We start from the raw sequence: 21,012 nt of genomic DNA, 5'->3' as shown, positions 1-21,012 counted from the left end.
TCTCCATAGCCTCTCTCCCCATTCCCTGAACTCAAGATTCATCAGGGTTGATGATCAGGGATGTGAGGTGGCAAGAGCCATGGGATGCCAGGTGACACTCAAGTCCTTCTTCAGGTTGGCCATTACCTCCTCTTGTAAATCCAGCTATATGGACATTCTGGAGCACAAAGCCCAAAAGAATACAAGACAACATAATGCAAGACACATGAACATTCACAGTAGCCACACCTCCCAAAAGGAAAAAAGTGGGTCCAAAACGCTACACTTTGTAATCAATATTTTGATATGAGGTTATTTTCATTCTTTTTTCCTGTAGTAAGTCTTTGAAACCTACTGTGTATTTTTACATTTATAGCACATCTTGATTCAGATGCTGAACTTTCATTGAAAATATCTGATCTGTATTTAGATTTGACAAAATTACAGTTGAAAAAGCAGATTCACATGCCAGGAGTTGCTCCAAACACACTTAAAAGTTTTCCCAACAACTGAATCAATTATCAGCTTTTAAATTTAAAGTGATTAAAGTAAAATAAATCAGGGGCACCTCGGTGGCTCAGCTGGTTAAGTGTCTTTGGCTAAGGTCATCTTGTGGTTTGAGAGTTCAAGTCCTGCATCAGGCTCTCTGCTGTCAGCACAGAGCCAGCTTCAGATCCTCTGTTCCCCTCTCTCCCTCCTCCACTTGTTCTCTTTCTTTCTCTCAAAAATACACATTAAAAAAAAAAAAAAAGGAAAATACATCAAGTTTTCTCTCAGTTTCATTAGACACATCCTAAGTGCTCAGTAGCCACATATGGCCAGAGGCCAGCACAACCACTGTGCAGATATGGACCGCTCACCTCCTGGGACATACCCTTTGTGAGAGTTAAACCTAGAGAACTTTCATGCAAAATCAACCTAAGAACAAAGTTTTGAGGGGCAAGGGATGGGGGATGAGAGATAGAAAATGGGGGAATCCAGGTGGGTGGATATGGACGACAGAAGAAAAGAGGGCAGACAGAAAATCAGGACAAGGTGAACAGAGCAGCAGACCTTAGGCATAGATCTCCTTTCCCTCACACCTCTTCTTGTAGCTCCATGGGGGCTCCCAGCCCTCCTTACCCTGGCAATGTCCCCTGGCCAGGCCCTGGGGTCCAGGTGCTCAGTAGTGACTCGATCTAAGGCATTCTGGTGACTTTGCAGGAGTTTGAGCTAAAGGCACAAGGATGCCTGGTTAACCTGTTAGGGGACCTTGCTGCACTTCCCTGGCCAAGTGCCAGGTGCTAACTCCCCTCTTCCCACCCCCGCCCTCCCCACCTCCCCGACAACATCCTCTTCCTGATCTCAGAGTCCCAACATTGCTGCTTTGTCTCCACTCTTCCAGTCCTGGCCAGCCTGAAGAGAGCAAATGCCTGAAACCTGAGTTCCTTGAACTGTCAGCTGGGCCTGGCCCCTCATATTGGAAGGGACTGTAAGTTGCCTTCCATTCAGGTGTGGGGAGAAGTCTTGAGACAAGAGGAAAGGAGACCTCTGGAGAGGCCTGCTGGGAAGCAGAGGTGCCCACCGAACATTCTGGCATTGCCATCTATGTCCACATTGTACACAGCCTGGCAGGAGTGCATGATCCTCTATGGTCATCTGGCTCAGACTCCACTACGAGAGGGTGGGAGAGAAGGCATAAGGCCCAGACAGTGCTGGAGAGGAGGGGCTCCATGCTCTACCTGTGCCTTTTCGTTTTATATTGAATGGGTAGGGATAAGGGCCACAGTGCCTTGTAATAGAATTATTCACCATAAACAAATCATTGCAACCAGGTCAGCATATTGTTATGACTGCAGGTCAACCAGGGAGGCTTCAGTAAGTCTCCCACCTGTATATCCTAGACTGAACGTACCTTCACTCCATTATCTCACAACCCAGGGAAAGAGGAAACACTGCCCTTGTAAGTAGGAAACCAAACCAGGGCTCTTGCTCTGGGCTAAGTTGACACAGCTCCTGCGGGTCTAGGATCTGCAGTGATAGTACGGTCTGCCCTTCGCAGCTCCAGTGACATGAAAACACCTTCTTATAATAGAACATACTATGCTTATCTCAATCATGCCACAACCTCATAAAGCCCCAAAGGCTAAAGGAAATAAAGGCATTTGTGCCAACAATTTCTGGAAAGTCAACAACCACCTCCTGCCTCCACTCTGCTTGGTCATATTAACCCCTGGCCTCTGTTCAGGAAAAGTCGGTCCAAAGGTTGCCAACTGCAAGTCGAAAAAGGAGTCAGCACAGCTCCTGGGATGTAACCCTCACCTCTTACTTCTGCAAACCAAATGTGTCCCAAGGATGCATTCATTGAACTTTCTCCATCTGACGGCTGAACTGGAGAGAAGGAATAAATACACACGTGTGCACACGCACACACACACACACACACACACACACACACTTTAATTCCATTTGTATAAAATTCTAAAAAGTACAAAATAAACTATAGTGATAGCAGATCAGTTGTCGCCTAGGGATGAGGTGGGGGTGGAAGGTGGGGGATGAAGGGATTACAAAGGGGTACCAGAAACTGGTGAGGTGATGGATACATTCATTATCCTGTTTGCGGTGATGGTTTCTCCGCATAGGTCAAGACTGGTCAAATTTTACACTTTAAATATGCGCCCACACACAGCCAAATGACACCCTGCCCTGTCCTGGAGTTTCCATTGAGAGCTTATCCTCCTGGTCCATCTAGAAGAAGCCTGCCCAGGACTGGCACCTTCCCTGGGACCCACCCTGTGGGTGGGAGCCCAGGAAGAAGTGTGCTCTCTATTCACATGACCAGCTATGACCTCTTGATACTGGAAGTCAAAGTCATTGTTTCTGCTTGAGTTCACTAGTATCAAATATTAACTTTTAATTACCTGCAATGAAAACAACAAACACAGGGCTATAGGTTCAAGGACAGATGCAGACCTCTATAGGAACTTTGTTGTCAGTGATGACAGGGTCTACTACCTTCTCTACAAGAAGCAAAGACTCTCCTGGTGAGTCAGGTAATATAACCAGTTCATTCATCTGCTGAAACTATCCCAAGATACCTAGACATCCAACAATAGTTCTCATGCACCTTAGTTTCCTTCCTTCCCAGCCACCCAACACATAACCATTTGAAAAGTTTTCCTGGGACGCCTGGGTGGCTCAGTCAGTTAAGTGTCCAACTTTGGCTCAGGTCATGATCTCATGGTTCCTGGTTTTGAGCCCTGTGTCCGGCTCTGTGCTGACAGTGCAGAGCCTTGAGCCTGCTTTGGCTTCTCTGTCTCCCTCTCTTTCTCTGCCCTCCCCTGCTTACGCTCTGTCACTCTCTCAAAAATAAACATTTTAAAAAATTAAAAAAAAAAGTTTTCCTAAATAACGTACAATCTTTCATGGAGTTGGACAAGCATGCTTTGGAGCTTATCACCTTCTCTTAGCCACTGGGTGAAATCTGGATTAATCTCCTGTGATACTGTAATATAATAACAAATATGTGTTTGGTCTTTGTTCCCAGTTCCTGGTACAGAGATCCCAAATGTTATTCATAATAAGTCCCTTTAAGCCATACCTAAATTTATGCTAAAGAGGTGATGCTTGGAGGATGGGACGTTGGTTGCCGGAGGAACCAGCCATGTGATTAGAAGGTTGGAACTTTCAGCCCTATCCTCTGACCTCCAGGGGAGTACTGGGAATTGAGTTCAATCACCAATAGCCAATGACTTAATCAATCATACCTATATAATGGGACCTCCACAGAAACTCTAAACCATGGGGTGCAGAGAGCTTCCAACACCTGGAGGTGCTGGGAAGGTGGTACACCCAGTGAGGACACGGAAGCTCTGTGCCCCTTCCCCACACCTTGACCTATGTACCTCTCTATCTGGCTGTTCATCTGTATTCTTTGTAATATCCTTTATAATAAGGCAGTCAATATAAGTAAATGTTTCCCTGAGTTTTGTGAGCTGTTCCAGCAAATTATCAGACCTGAGAAGGGAGCCATGGAAACTTACAACTTATGCCTGGTCAGAAGTACAAGTGACAATCTGGGACAAACTGGTGTCAGACAAACTGGTGTTTGAAGTGGGGGCAGTCTTGTGGGATTGAGCCTTTAACCTGTGGGTCTGGGGAGTTAGTTAGAAATGAGTTAAATTATAGAACATCTACACAGTGTCCACTGAGAACTGGAGAATTGCTTGGTGTGGAAAACCTCACACATTTTGTCAGAACAGCATTTTCCTTGATCTCTCCTCTATCATTCAAAGTAATTTCCAACTGCCTTCCTTTCTCACACCTCCTTATTCGAAAGCAAAAATTTAATGAATAACTACTGTCTGCTAAGCATAGATTAAGTGATGGAGATTCAAACATGATTTAGATAGAGTTCCTATATTCAGTGATAACTGGTATCACAGTGTCTTTTGGGGAAGCAAGCAGAAAACACTAAACATAATATACAGAACAGTAATATGAAAAGAATACTATGTACCTATCAACAGAAGAATGGATAAACAAATTGTATATCCAAAAGATGGAATGGTATTTAGCAAAAAGTTGTAAATTACTGATATACACAAAAACATGGATCAGTTTCAGAAAATTATGTTGGATGAAAGAAGTCAGACACAAAAGAGTACATTTAGTGTTATTCCATTTATATGAAGTTCAAAACAAGTGAAACTAATCAATGGCGATAGAAGTTGTAACTGGCAATTACCTCTGGGGTGAACAGACTAGAAAGGAGCATGAGGAAACCACCTGGGGAAAGGCAATGTTCTATATCTTGATAGATGTGGTGTTTACCAAATAGGCGTATCCGTTTGTCAAAACTCATCCAATTGTATACTCTAAATCTGTGCATTTTATCATATGTAAATTATTCCTTGATTTAAGAAAATACATGCTGAAGGATAACAGTGGAGAAAGCCATTTGTTTTGAGTCTAATCAGGAAGGACTTCACAAAGGGTAAAATTTGAGCAGGACCTTGAAGGAGGAATAGGATGCTTTCTGGTTGAAACTGAAAACAAAAGCAAAAAGGTAGAGGTATGAAAGTCCACAGTGGATAATAAGAGCTCTCAGGGATGTGTTTGGGAACATCTGAGAAACAAAGATAGGGAAAAAGTGGTTGGGATCAGATTGTGAAAGGCCTCGAATGATATCCACTTTCTAATAAGGACAACAAAAATCATGAAAGGGCTTATCATTTTGTCTGATTACACAAACAATATACGCTAATTAAAAAATACAAATAATATATGTATAAAACCAAAAGTCCCCCATAATCCTAACTCCTAAAATAAAAATTGCTAGTAATTTAGTTTTATCTTTCTGGCTTTTATGTGTGTGCATATTTTAATATTTATTTTAAATTTTTAAGAAAATGGACTAATAGGATACATATTGCATGCTTTACAAGGGCTAGGATCATACCTGTCTACTTTCACTCTTGTATTCTCAGTATCTAGCACAATGCCTAGCCTAAGAAATATGTGCTGAATGGAAGAATGGTCTATACCTTGCTTTTGTTTCCTAATAAAACAAACAACATCCTCATTCTTTTTTTTTTTTTTTTAATTTTTTTTTTTTAACGTTTATTTATTTTTGAGACAGAGAGAGACAGAGCATGAACGGGGGAGGAGCAGAGAGAGAGGGAGATACAGAATCGGAAGCAGGCTCCAGGCTCTGGGCCATCAGCCCAGAGCCCGACGCGGGGCTCGAACTCACGGACCGTGAGATCGTGACCTGAGCTGAAGTCGGACACTCAACCGACTGAGCCACCCAGGAGCCCCCATCCTCATTCTTTTTAATGGCTATAAAGTATTCTGCTCCTTGAGGCAAAGCTGTACTGACAGACATTGCAAATTCCTTACCTTCCAATACTAATGCAAGATCCTTTTGCACTTGGATATATTTTAATAGGATAAATTCCCAGAAAAGGAACTGCTGGCTCAAAATATGCATATCTCAACATTTTATAGATACAATAAATTTTGCTAAATTACCACCCAAAAGGTTGTACTAATTTGCTATCTCACAACATGCTGTTTCCACCATATGTTCAACCACCCTTGATATTATCAATCTTTTTCACCTTTGACAAGCTGATAAATCTAAAAATTGTGTTATATTTTTTTATTATTAATAGTTTAGCATTTTATCTTATGTTTGTTGGCTATTACATTTATATACTGTGAATTATCTGTTGACCTCCTTTGATCACTTCACTAAATCAGTCATCTTTTTATTTATAGAAGCTTCTTATATATTATAGGTGGCAATTCTTTGTAATATATGCCAAAGATATTTCTCCCAGTCTTCTTCTTTAGGGTATCTTTTGCTGTTTTAAATTTTATGCAGTTAAATCCATCCATTTTTTCCCCTTTGTGATTTATAGTAAAGTGCTGAGAAATACTCTATCTACCTTAAGATTATGAAACCACAGTTGACCCGTGAACAGCACAAGTTTGAACTGTGCTGGTCCACTTACAGGCAGACTTTTTTCCATAAATTTATTGAAAAAATTTTGGAGACTTGCAACAATTTAAAAAAACTTAGACAACTGCATAGCCTAGAAATATAAAAAAAAATTAAGAAAATGTTAGGTATATCATGCATACAAAAGATGTAGATAATGGTCTACTTTATCATTTATTTCCATGAAATATACACAAATCTATCATAAAAAGTGAAAGTTTACCTACATGGCGCCATTTAGTCAGGAGAAATGTAAACACACAAAAATGCAGCATTAAATCTTAACTGCATAAAATTAACTGCAATCCATAACGTACTACTGTAATAGTTCACAGCCACCTCCTGTTGCTATTGAGGTGGACTCAAGCATTGCAAGCATCTGCTTAAAACGCTGTGTGACGCTAATCGTCTCTGCATGACCAATTTACCTCTCCAGTATTTTTGCACATCACAGTAAAAAGTGATCTCTCTCAGGTCTCACATAGTTTTCATTATGTTTAGTGCAATACTATAAACCTTGAATACCACTACAGGACCCTTCTGAAGTACCACTAAGTAATGCTGGAAACATTGCCAAGAAACAGAAGTCACGAAAGAGACAGAAGTCACGACGTTACAAGAAAAAGTGGAATTGCACCATACTTTGAGGTCTGCAGCTGCGGTTGCCTGCTTTTCCAAGGCAAATTAATCCAGTGTAAGGACCATTGTGGGAAACAACAACAACAACAAAACTGAAATTCACAAAGCTGTCACTGCAGCTATGCCAGCAGGTGCAAAAAATCTTGCACTTTTTTGCAAAACACCTTTATCTTGTACTGAAAATGCACCCTTAATGTGAGTGCAGGCTTGCTATAAGAAAGGCATTCCTATATACTCTAATCATGATTTGAGAAAAAGAAAAGTGATTATGTGACAACTCAGAGCAAAAGGAAGGTGAAGGATTGAAAGCTGTAAAATTTAATGCCAGCAGAGTGGTTTGATACTTTTAGAAAGAGGTTTGGCTTAAAAAGTGTCAAGATAACAAGAGAAACAGCTTCTGCCAACCAAGAGGCAACAGATGAGCTCCTAGTCACTGTTAAGAAAATCACTGTTGAAAAAAGAATTATCTGCCTGAACAGGTTTTTAATACAGACAAAAGTGCCCTATTCTAGGGGGGAAGAAAAAGCCACAAAGGACATTTCTTAATAAAGAATTAAGCAACAGGATTTAAGGCAGGAAGGAATAGGCTACCTCTACTGTTCTGTGCAGATGCAGTCAGGGTTGTCCTTATCTGTAATGCTACTCAGCTCAGAGCCTTGAAGGGAAAAAAAGACCAGGTGCCAATCTTTTGGTTATACGACAAGAGGACAACAGAACTCTTCTTCTGGATTGGTTCCATCAATGTTCCTGAAGTTAGGAAGTACCTTGCCAGTAAGTGACAGCCAGGCTTTTTTTTTTTAAATGTTTATTTTTTTTTTGTAATCTCTACACCCAATGTGGGGCTTGAACTCACCACCCCAAGATCAAGAACTGCATGCTGTTCCTACTGAGCCAGACAGGATCTCTAGTAAGTGACTGCCTTTTAAAGTTCTTATGATACTGGACAATGTCCCTACTCACCCAGAACTCCATGAGCTCATCACAGAAGGCATCAAAGTGGTTTACTTACCCACAAACACAATTATCTCTAATTCAGTCTCTAGATCAGGGGGTCATTAAGACCTTTAGGGTTCATTATACATAATACTCTATGGAAAGGATAGTCAACACTATGGAAAAGAACCCTGAAAGGGAAAACATTATGAAAGTCTGGAAGGATCACATCATCGAAGATTCAATCATTGTTATAGAAAAAGCCATGAAAGCATCAAGCCAGGAACAATAAATTCCTGCTGGAGAAAGCTGTGCTCAGATGTTAAACATGACTTCAAAGGATTTACAACAGGGCCAGTCATAGAGATTATATATGGCAAAAAAAGGTGGAGGGTGAGAGTTTCAAGGATCTCAGAGAAATTCAAGAGCTAATAGACACCACACCAGAAAAATGAATAGAAGACAACTTGATGGAAATGAATGCTTTGGAAATAGTGCCAGACGATGAGGAAGGAGACAAAGAAGGAGTCACAGAAGCCAGAAAACAAGTTGATGTTAGACAATCTGGCAGAAGGGTTCTGATTATTCAAGACCGCTTGTGACTTCTACAACATGGACCCTTCTATGATACAGGCACCGAAACTAAAACAAACGGTGGAAAAACAATTGATACTGGATAGAAACATTTTTAGAGAAATGAAAATACAAAAAGTCAGAAATTGCGATGTATTTCCATAAAGTTACACTGAGTGTGCCTGCCTCTCCTGCCTCCCCTTTGACCTCTTCCCCCTCTGCCAGCCCTGAGATAGCAAGACCGATCCTTCCTTTCTCCACCTCCTCAGTCTACTCAATGTGAAGATGATGAGGATGAAAACCTTTATGGTGATTCACTTCCATTTAATAATCAATCATGCTGTACAGCCAAAAAACTTATGTGTTATGTATATATGTGAGTGTCTTCATATGAAAATCTAACAACTGTACAGTAATTGTGTGAGACATTTTGTGTCACCATTACCATCATCGCCTAAGTGTTCATCATGTAGAACACTGCATGTGAAACCTGCATGGGAGTGCAGAGCCTATCCTCACATAGGCATAAGGTGAGTGATATTTAACATAAAGTTAATAATGTGTTAGTTTTCTGTTTTATAATTTTGCTTTCAGGAATTACAGCACGCTTCTTATAATTAGAGAAACTGCATATCAGCCTATCATTCACAAGCGGTTTTTTTTTAGCAACAATATTTCCAATACTGTATTATGAATATGACTGTAATACTGTAAGCCATAATAATCTTATAACAATTAATTCATCAGAGTGTAGGCTAGGCTACCATGAAGCAATCTTATTGGTTACATAAAAATATGGTTATCATAAAGCAATCATATTGCTGCTTCTCAATGCATGAGTTCTTATACCTGTAAATAAATATGAGTTTCTTTTTCACATTATCTTTTCATTTTTGATGTCTAGTGTTAGTAATACATATAACATTTACAGTGTTTTGTATCATTTGAGGCAATACTGATGTAGGTACTGACAGACAATTCATCTTGTAAACAGATGATGTAAACTTACAATGTTAATACGGTACAGTACTATAAATGTATTTTCTCTTACAATTTTTTTCAATTTTATTTTTTACTTTTTAAAAATTTACATCCAAATTAGTTAGCATATAGTGCAACAATTTCAGAAATAGATTCCTTAATGCCCCTTACCCATTTAGCCCATCCTCCCTCCCACCACCCCTCCAGTAACCCTCAGTTTGTTCTCCATATTTATGAGTCTCTTCTGTTTTGTCCCCCTCCCTGTTTTTATATTATTTTTGTTTCCCTTTCCTTATGTTCATCTATTTTGTCTCTTAAAGTCCTCATATGAGTGAAGGCATATGATTTTTGCCTTTCTCTAATTTCACTTAGCCTAATACCCTCCAGTTCCATCCATGCAGTTGCAAATGGCAAGATTTCATTCGTTTTGATTGTCGAGTAATACTCCATTGTATATATACATACCACATCTTCTTTATCCATTCATCCATCTATGGACATTTGGGCTCTTTCCATACTTTGGCTATTGTCTATAGTATTGCTATAAACATGGGGGTGCATGTGTCCCTTCAAAACAGCACACCTGTATCCCGTGGATAAATGCCTGGTAGTGCAATTGCTGGGTTGTAGGGTAGTTCTGTTTTTAGTTTTTTGAGGAACCTCCATACTGTTTTCCAGAGTGGCTGCACCAGCTTGCATTCCCATTCTCTTATAATTTTTGAATAACATTTTCTTTTCTGTAGCTTACTTTAAGAAAACAGTATGTAATACATATAACACATAAAATGTGATAAGTGGCTATTTATGCCATCAGTAAGGCTTCCAGTCAACAGTAAGGCTAGTGGTAGTTGGGTTTTTAGGGAGTCAAAAGTCATGCACAGATTTTTCAACTGCATGCAGGGGGCGGGGGAGTCAACACCACTACCCCCCCACATTTTTCAAGGATCAACTGTAGTCTAATTTTTTTCTAGTTCTTTTATAGTTTTACTTCTTGCATTTGAATTTTTAATGTTTAGATTTTGTTTTACAGTAAAAGACCTGGCTGTACATTTCCCCCCCGAATATAATCAAATTATCAAATAGCCCAAATATTGAATAGCTGATTCTTCCCCTGTTAATTTAAAATGCTGATTTTATTATATACTAGATTTTCATATACACATTGCCCTGCTCCTGAATCTTCTATCCATATCCATTATTGTAGATTTATGGTATATTTTGGTAACTAGTATGATAAACACAGAAATACTATAAATATGCTTTATTCTTTGAATAGACTAGGTAAATTAAGAAACAGGATACAAGATTATTTATCACATAAAAAAGCTTCATGGTGTGTTAAATAGGCATTCAACATGGAGAATATCCTTTTCATTATGACATTTTGTTCAGTTATTATAGAACAGAAAGTTTTGAGTATAATATTGGTTCCATATTAACTGCCTATAAGCACATGGTCAATAAAACGTATACATTTTTGTAATTCTTTTTTTCCTCTATGTTTGCTTTGGTTTATTTACTGAATGTAATTTTATATCTGTTGACTCTAACAACAACAAGTTTGGGTTTGTAATTTGAATGTTTTATTACATTTTTATAATAATTCATTTTTGTTGTATTTTACAAAAGTATTGATCTGCAATGAATTAGAAGGTTTTTTTTAAAATGGCCCTTCACTACAGTTTGAGAAGCAAACTAGTTCCAGAGAGCCAACCAATTTCAATTTCCAATTGTTTGCTGCTTGTATAGAGAAACATGATTGATTTTTCTATGTTGGTCTTATATCCTATGACCCTACTAAGTTCACTAATTAGTTGTAATCACCTTTCTGTAGCTTCCTTAGGATTTTCTACACTAATAATTCATATTATCTGAAAAAAGAAAATTTTATTTCTTCCTTTTTGATCGATGACTTATTTCCTTTTGTCTTTTTGTACCTCCAGTACAATGTTGAACCAAAGTGGTGAATGTGGACATTCTTGCCTTGTTTTCAATCTTAGTGGAGACAGCATTCAGTACTTTATCATTAGGCATGGCCTTAGATACAGGTTTTACATAGATGTCTTCTTTTCAGGTCAGAGAAATCCCTTTCTATTCCTAGTTTGCTGAGAGTTGTTTAATTTAAAAAAAATGGAATTTAGATTTTGTCAAAAGCTTTTTTGGATCTGCTGATATGATCATGTTTGTTTGTTTTAGTCTGTTAACATGGTGAACTGAATGGTATTTATATGTTAAACTAATTTTTTATTATTGGGATAAACTCCATTTGGTCACATGCATCTTATCTTTTATGTATTACTGGATTCAATTTGCCAAAAGACTGTTGAAGATTTTTACATGTTTATACATGATAGATACTGATCTGTAGCTTTTATTTTTGTTTTCCTTTATAATATCTTTGTCTGGTCTTGTTATCATTGGTAATGCTCATAGAATGAACTGGACAGTGTGCCATCTCTTCTATTTTGTAGAACCGTTTGTGTAGAATCAGTATTGTTTCCTTCTCCTTTCTTCTTTCTGTGTGGTAGAATTCTCCAATGAAGCCTTCTAGGAATTGCCCTCATGAAAACTACAAATTCAATTTCTTTAATAGAGACAGGGGAATTCTGGTTAGCTCCAATAAGTAAAGAGTTTGGAAGTTGTCGCTCCCATCCTTACAACAAGAAAACACTAAACCAATTAACAATCAATAATGCTTTGCACTTCTTAAGAGAACTGAGTCTCAGGACACGCCACCACCCTGAAATCTTGAAAGACAGGGGAATCTGCAAAGTCACAACTGAGATTTGCTTGCCTAGGGCAGAAGCCACCAGAGTCATAAATAGATAGGGACACTTACAGGCTAATTTTAACAAACTGCTGCAGTCTGAGTGTGTAGTAGCCTAACAGTGAGAAATCCCTAAGACTAGCACACAATCTTAAGAGGCTCACATTTTTCTAGGTTTTACCTCTAGGAACATGACCACAATCTCATGGTCCATCCCCTATGGCTCAGGCAGGGAAAGGGTAAGAGCAAATATCGTAAATTATGCCCAGTGTTATCCATAACAAAGACTTACTCTCCACAGAAAAAGACCTTATAAGACCCTTATCCTACCTGGGGGGAAGGCATTCCTCCCACTCTAGCCCTCTTTGGCTTTCCTGTCTTACCCAGGGGGGTAAAAAGTTAAGAGACGCTTAGTTTAAGGATGCAGGCCCACTACAAAATTGAAATTTATTCTTAAGAGCATAGGACACCTTCTTTCTCTTATGTCTTTTACTGTCACACCAATAGGTTTCCAACATAATAACAGTGGATTATAGCTGAAAGAGCTGTAAGACTTAGACTTTCTTTGACAAGGAGCATATAGAGAAGCCCAAAGTCAAGAGGGGAGACCAAAACAGGACACTAGAGGAATCTGAAGCCTCTGGTACTTAGAGCTGCAACAAACATTTAATACAATCCAACTTCTGCTCAGATTAAAATTTACACTAAAAGCCTATTTCAGTTCCTGTTACTCAATATATGGTGTGCAGGTTTAATAAATAATTATCATAGTCTGAAGAGTTATTCAGATTTTCAATTTCTTCTTGGGTGAGTTGTTAAAGCTATTTGTCCATTTCATCTAAGTTTTTAATTTATTGGCATTAAGTTGTTTATAATATTCTATTTTTATTTAATAAACATAGGATCTGTAGTGATAGTCATAATTTGTACCCTCTTTTTTTCCCTTACCAATCTGGCCAGAGCGTAATCAATTGTAGTGATTTTCTCAAAGAGCTAGATTTTTGTTTTACTGAAATTCTCCATTGTTTTTCTGTTATGTGATTTTTTGCTATTCTTTTCATTATTTCCTTTCTTCTGCTTATTTTGTAAACTTTAGTTTGCTCTTTTTCTAGTTTCTTAAGAAAAAGCTTGAAGTCATCTATTTTAAGCATTCTGACTTACCCAATATAAGCATTTAATACTAAAACTTTCACTCTACTCTTCCCTCAGGTACTTTGTTTTGGCAACTATCCTCCCCATCTCCTGCATCAATCAATTTTCCCTTTCCACTAAATAATTCCCATCTTCATACAAACATGTTGTTATAATGATAAATTATGGGGGTCGGGGGGGGGGGAAGAAAGACACCCTCTGTTGCCCCCTCATACTCCTCAGGCTATCATCCCATTCCCCTACTACAATTATAATGGTTGTCTGTACCCAATATGCTGTGTCTACGTCCTTATCCCCCAATATTTATAACCCACTCCATTTAGGTGTTCATCCATACAATGAAATTCCATCTCTTCATATGCAATGATCAATTCTCACTTCTCATCTTACTCATTATCCAACAGTATGTGACATACTTTCCCCTCTCAGGCCACCTCCCGGTTTTCCTCCCTCCTTCAGGGCACAATTCCACTTCCCCTTTCCAACCTGGGAACCTGGGAGTTTCCCAGGGTTCAGTCCTCAGTCACACCTTCTCCTCTGGATCTACATCCATTACCTAGGTGCCTTTCATCTACCACTAAAATTGCAAGTATCATGCACTCAAGCTATTCTGTATTATTTCATAATTGGTAGTACATTTTTAGTTGCCTTAAAGTAATATTTATGTGTTTTAATCTGTGCGGTGAGATTGTATGTTCCCAGAGAACAAAGATCTCCACCATCTTGTTCTTTTCCATCTTTTTAAAGTATCTAATACAGTGTTCTGTGCGTGCTAGGCCCTGATTAAACACTACAAACTCCATCTCTGATTTTGCTCAAGCACTGAAAAAAGAATGGTTTACTACAAAATCGAAGAAAGGTTTATAGTGATCCACACTCATGCAACATGTACCTTGTATTATTGAGTCTTAAAGCCAGGACCTGCTCAGGGCTCATAATTACAGTCGCCTTAGAACGTGTCAAGTCCCCAATTCTTTTACTAAGACTAAATCCAAAAGCCAGTTAAGTAGCTCCTTCTATTCAACATTTTCAATGAGATGTAGATAAAATATGTACTTCTTTCCATTGGAGGTTTCTCATGTGTTGAGGCTGGTCACAGAGAAATCCTTGTTCCAACTAAATATCAAACAATTAAACTAGAGCCACAGTTTCAGTGGGAAGGGGCCAAAAAATTGTACACAAATCTGGGCTATTACCTACAGAATGTACATCTCTTCCACTGGCTTACAAGTTACAACCAAAAGGCTCTTGGTCTCTGAGGTTATTTCACAGAATAACACAGTCAACATAAACCTGAGCAGCCTCATTTCAAACCAGAGTGAACAGGTATCACGTGGTTTGCGTTTCTGGCCATAACAATTCTCTTCACAGCCTGTCTGATGGTGAAAGCCAAGCTCAACCCCTCAGCTGCCCTGCCTCCACATCAAGGAGAGAAAAAAACATAAGGACTCTATAGGCTGCTCAGGGTCACTGGGTAGAAAGTAAACTATACTCTCTTTGTCAACCAATTCCCATCTTTAGCCACTATTACATGCTGTTTTATAAATTCATTGTTTTACAATTACTTAGAAAGATGGATGCCTGGGTGGCTTAGTCGGTTGAGTGTCCAACTTAGGCTCAGGTCATGATCTCACAGTTTGGTGAGTTCAAGCCCCACATCGGGTTCCATGCTGACAGTGCAGAGCCTACTTGGGATTCTCTCTCTCTCCTTCTCTCTCTGTCCCTCCTCTGCTCATGCTCTCCCTCTCTCTCTCTCTCTCTCAAACTTTTTAAAAAAAATTACTTAGAGGAGATTTTTCAAGGTGATTCTAGCATCTTCAAGAATAATCTTCCACTTGGTTTAGAACACCTCAAAGAACTTCTCTGCACCAAACTGTTTCTGAACACACAGAAATGAAATAGGCCTTAGGAACTTTAAGGTAACAAAGATTTCTCTTTAAAAAGTCTCAGAGCTGACCAGTCATAAACAACAGAATATACAGCCAAGTTTTATAAGAGACAAAAACTGTAACAACACATACTGAAGGATACACTACTCCAAAAAGAGGAAACATGGGAAATGAATAGTGCCAAACAATATTTTTATTGTTCACTGAAAAATACAGGTCTGCAAAGAGTCTATTGCATTGTGTACTGAACGCAAGGCCTGACATTACAAGGATACATGACATAACGGCGTAACTTATATAAAATGATACATATCGCATACTTACATAAAATGATACATACAGTACCCCACCTCTCTAAACACTAGAATTTAATAGAAGTAAAGCCTTGTATTAAATGAGAACTGTAAACATTGCAATCATAGACAAAATGCTCTAAGCAAAGCACTTTAAAATTGGTTTGTTGTGATACCTACTTGGTCCACCCAGAGTTAGGAATAGCAGGGCCTAAGAAACAGTTAGCTAACGAAAGCTAGCACCTTCAAGGAGCTCTTCCTGGGGATCAGGCTGCTGCTGCCCAAGACAGGCCGCCACCCTGGCCTCCCTGGAGCCCTCAGGCCCATAATGACAGCTAATCCCTGTCTTGGTGCTAGTATGAGGTGACTGGGAAGTGGGAGGAGTAGCAGGTACGAGGAAGCTTCTGTCAACAGCTGCTTATATACTGCACCAACTCTATGGATAAGAACACCTAATATTTTTGATGTGAATCTACCACTCTCAGCAAACACTGAAGTGTGATTTAAAATAAAAAAATAACATTGAGAAAAAAAACCATTTTCTAGACAATCTGCCATTATCATCATTTCTTCCTTTCAGCCATGTTTTCATTAGATGCTCTAAAAGAAACTGCTACTTACTATATGATCAGCCAGGTGGGCCAGGATTGAGGTAACAAAACTTCTGCAGTTACAACTACTGACTTAAATGAATACAAAATAAATACAAATTTATTAGAGAGCAACAAAACAATCTCTATTAATCACATGGCAAGATATTCAAGCACTGCAACAATATTCATATTCCAAGGTCAACTTTAACTCTATAACCCACATTTCCTTCCAAACTGAGAAAGCTTGGTGCGGAGGAAAACATAAAATATCAACACCACCTCCTCTACAAATACTATCAGGGCTCAGAAGGCTCACCATAGATAACAAATGTTTAAAAAAAAAAAAAAAGGCACCTCGATATATACACAGCAACAGAGGAATACTATCCTCTCCTCTCCTTCTGGGTGTCCTTGGCATCAGGCAAATCAGGGCTATTTATGACAACAGTGCCTAAGCTGACTATGGCAATGCTCACATTTTAAGAGAAATCAGGATTACAAAGTTCCTTTATTCATAGGGAGTCAAAAATAATTTCCTCAGACAAGAGTCTTAGCATCAAAGAAAATTTTCCTCTGGCCTGAGAAATTTTTATAAATAAGATTGTACCATATCCCAGCTTCTTTACTTAATATTAAACTATTAAAGCACAGAGGATATCCTCAGAGGGCAGGAATGTGTACGACCAATATTCTCGGATTTTTCAATACTTTATAGATCAAATATTTTATCAGACTATCCATTTAAGATATGTGTAAGTCAATACTAATAACCAACTATGTATTTTTCTTATTCTGTTCATCAAAGAACACCACATTCCTATAGGAATAAAGGGCAGTTCAGTGGGTATCCTGTTTCCCTTAACTCTGCACAGTAAATTTCACTGCTCAGTCTCTATGCCTTTGACTCTTCCTGTGGCTCTTTTCATCTAAGGAAAACTTGGTATAAAGGGGGAAAACTGCAAACTCCAGTGGAAGCGTCGGTATTTGTGTTGTGAAGTGAACTTTAGGGTAATAACTGTAATTGCTATGGGACTGTTTACAGCCTTGCTAGAAATCCTATTTCTCTTGAATCCCTAGATTGAGAAATTCTCATAATTTAAACATGGGGGGAGATTTCACCGATAAAGATCTAGTTCATGTGAAAGGTCTGGCCCCTGGAATGATGTGTGGCCAGCCCAAAACACTGGCCACATTTCCACTTTAGACACGTTCATTATTCTTTCCCATCACAGTACCGTTCAATTCTTCCATCTGTCATGGCACTGGTGAGCTCTCTCTCATTGCTGCTCCCATTTCTTTTGGGTGTTCTACTGCACATATGGGATCCATTGAGCTTATCACTTTAATGTGTAGGGAATTTTCATTTCACACCATCCACTCTCTAAAAGCCATTAACTGGGAGCAATTTCTAGTTAGTAAAGGCACAATTCACTGGCATTTCCTCTTTATAAAGGAAATCAAAAGGTTGCTCAGAAGCTGAACAAACAACTTGGGTATTCCTATAAAGGGAGTGTTGTATCTGCTACTAAAACCCAGAGACATTTGCTAGCTCTAAAGATTATACGGATTCTGTAAAAGCATCGATTTGGCAGTTTAAGACAGATTTCTAATTCTGCACTACATCACTTGGTGAGGAGGAGGAAGTACTGGTTAGTATCACAGGAGCAAATTTAAAGTGTCAACATCATTCTACTGGCTTGTTTTCCTCATGCTTTTGAACTTTCACCAGCTCTAGTGAAGCGTGTCCCAGGGTACATCACTCAGCAACCTGCAGAACTGCTCAGAGATAGAACAATGGACTTCACCCCAACTAGCCCAGCTGGTTGCTAGCACTCAGCTGGGAAACACTGCCTCGGGGCACAGCTCACGAAAAGCCTTAAACCCAGGAAAGATTTACGGAAGTTGCACAAAAATTCTTGGTTTATAATACCTTCCCAGAAATCAGAAAATAATTGATTTTTAGGTAAAGAAACTGAATCTATGCTCACGAACAAAGTAATGCCTCACAAAGCAGAATCCAGAATGTAAAACTACAGGAAAAAATGCAGCTTGTTAATCACTAGCTTACTTTGGCTAAATTATCATAGTAAGTCAGTGCAATTTACTATTGCATTTAGAAGCACAATCTACCATGTTCTCATAAATTTAGGGTATAATAAAGAACATGAAAAGTTCACAGGGGTGAGAGCCCTTTAGCGTTTTGTGACTTCATAACTTAAAAAGACAAAGGCTAAGCAGGATCTGACAGTCAGAGATTTACCTGCTCAGCACAAGCTGAGTTGAGAGACGGCTAAACATCGGACTTTTATTCATTTATGGTGTTCTCAGAAAGTTCCTATCTGGACGCTGATGATTATCAACCTGGCTGCACATCAGAGTCATCTGGGAAAAGCTTTTAAAAATGACCAAATGCCCAGACCAATTATATGTGGAGGGTGAAGCCCAGATATCAATATTCTTTACGCTTCCCCAAGGGGTTCGATTCTAATGTGCAGCCAGGATGTGTACATCCACTGCTGTATCCTTCCAGAGAGCTGTTGCATGAAGTCATATTTTATTTATCTAGAGGGTTTTGTTTTTTCTAAATCCCACCAGGAAAAGGAATTTTTAGAAAAAGGCACAGTTGTGCTTCCTCTAAAGATGCAGCTTACTGTTTGGCAGGTGCTGGTTGTCAGAGGTTATCTGGAACGCTGATTGAAAAGGAGGAAGTCCTTGTCTTGGCAGAGTAGGCACAGTTTCAGGCTTCGGCAGCTGCCGCCAGCAACAAAGAATGCCCAAATGCCCATGAGTACCACAATTATATATGTTGACACCAAATTTATTCCATAATGAGGACTTATGAAGGTCTGCAAAAGGAAAATAAAGCAGTTTGGGTAGTAACAGCAAGCTTATTAAACATGTAGAGTAACCAAAGCTAAAGGAAAATCTAGGATACTTTCAACAGCTGGGGTGTGTTTCAACAAACATATGATGTATGTCATGTACTGCGGAGTTCCACAAAGACGAACAGAACTAACCTAGTCAACAGACGCTAACCCATAGGTGTGCGCTTTGCAATATTCAAATGCCAAACCTAAAGGGTAATTAGAAGTCAGCATCTAATGGAATACCCAAGAGAAGATACATGTTATATAATCTGGGCCCAGTTTATAATAATTTCTGTGTTAGCTGGCTCTTAATATTTGCAAGAAAGTAGGACACGTCCAAGTTACTTTAGTATGAACCTTTAGTATTTAAGGGAACAAGAGGGCACAGCATTTCTTTTTCAGCTGCATAATTGCTGAGGCTTCCAAAAGTTTATTTAAAAAACAATGATGAAAAGCCAAGAGGTACTCTGTTACACAACAGTGAAGACCAAAGTATCTACCTACTGGAGCTTATATGCTAGGAAGAGAGACAATGAAAGAACAAATAAATGAATTAAATAATTACACATTGTGATGAATGCTAGACAGAATAATTCTAATTGTGATGGTGCCAGGATAAGTAAGAATAAGGTGGTCTATTGAGGTTGCTCAGGAGAGGTCCTGAGTAAGTGGCACGTAAAGTGAGACACATAGTTGGGAGGAGAGAGTCAGCCTCATGTAGACTGAGGGAGGGAATGACAGTAAAGCAAAGAGTTTGGGGCAGCTGAGAACCTGAGAGAGGGCTATGACTGATGTGTAGGGATGGAGAGGCAGCACAAGAGATGAGGCATCAGAGAGGAAGGCAGGGACCAGCTATGTAGCATATGGGTAAGGAGTGTAAATTTTATCCTCAGTGCAACGGAGGGTCACAGAACAGGCTTACATGGAGGGGCTGAACGACTTGGCTTAGATGTTTAAAACTGCACAGAATGGATTAAAGGAAGCAATTGTGAAAGCAGGGAGACTCATTGGGAAGATTCTGCACTGGTTGATGAAATCAGGGTGGTGGCAGTAGAGATGGAGAGAGTGGGCAGTATGAACTGACAGGACTTGCTGATGGATGCAATGTGAGGGAAAGGGGGAGGCCAAAATGACTTCCAGGTTTCTGGCTCTTGGTAAATGATGGTGCTATTTAAGGAGATGACAAAGACTTGAGGAAGACCAGGCTTGAAATGATGGGTAAGAATCAAGTCCAATAAGGACACGCTAAGAGTGAAATGCCTGTGAGATTTCAAAGGACGGAATGTCAGGTAAGCATTAGGTATATGAGCATGGGGCTCAGAGGAGAGGCCTGGGCTGGAAAGAGGAATACAAAAGCACAGTCCATAAGCATAAAATTTAAAAATTTAAAAAATTTTATTTTTATTTTATTATTATTTTTTAGAGTTCTCTCTAAAAAAGAGAGAGAGAATGTGTGTGTGTGTGTGTGTGTGTGTGTGTGTGTGTGTGTGTGAGAGAGAGAGAGAGAGACAGAGAGAGACAGAGAGGGAGAGAGAGAGAAAATCTTAAAGCAGGACCCATACCCAGCGCAGAGCCCAATATGGGGCTCATTTCCATGACCCTGGGATCATAACCTGAGCTGAAATCAAGAGGCAGATACTCAACTGACTGAGCCATCCAGGCACCCCCATAGATGGTATTTAAAGCCATGTCTCTACCCAGGGAGCTACTATAGAAAGAAGGGAAAGGAGAAGAATAAGCCCTGAGAACATTTATAGATTGTTCGTGCTGCTTAGTATTATAGGAGCAAATTAAAAGTGTCAACACCTTTCTATTAGCTTGACTCTTTTTTTTTTTTTACATTTTTTTAAATGTTTATT

The 21,012-nt window shown here is 39.2% G+C and overlaps 1 protein-coding gene and 1 pseudogene across 5 annotated transcripts in view; both read right to left on the bottom strand.

Moving 5' to 3' along the window:
- The window catches only part of APH1B (aph-1 homolog B, gamma-secretase subunit), a 140,526-nt gene that overhangs the window by 82,415 nt on the left and 37,099 nt on the right, over positions 1-21,012 (bottom strand). For 3 of the 5 annotated variants that reach the window (XM_049611733.1, XM_049611732.1, XM_049611731.1), the window contains exon 6: positions 18,938-19,132. In XM_049611733.1, coding sequence (XP_049467690.1) covers positions 18,965-19,132 — 168 coding nt within the window. In that variant the 3' untranslated portion in view covers positions 18,938-18,964. Of the gene's footprint in view, positions 1-7,704; positions 19,133-21,012 lie in introns of those variants that run through there. The other 2 variants (XM_049611734.1, XM_049611730.1) reach the window with 1 other exon arrangement.
- LOC125908873 (keratin, type II cytoskeletal 8-like) overlaps positions 1-21,012 on the bottom strand; it is a 327,398-nt pseudogene that overhangs the window by 294,722 nt on the left and 11,664 nt on the right.

Source organism: Panthera uncia (genome assembly GCF_023721935.1).
Source record: "Panthera uncia isolate 11264 chromosome B3 unlocalized genomic scaffold, Puncia_PCG_1.0 HiC_scaffold_1, whole genome shotgun sequence".
Lineage (NCBI taxonomy): Eukaryota > Metazoa > Chordata > Mammalia > Carnivora > Felidae > Panthera > Panthera uncia.
Note: the sequence above shows the minus strand (reverse complement) of the source record. Positions and strands in the feature narration are given on the sequence as shown.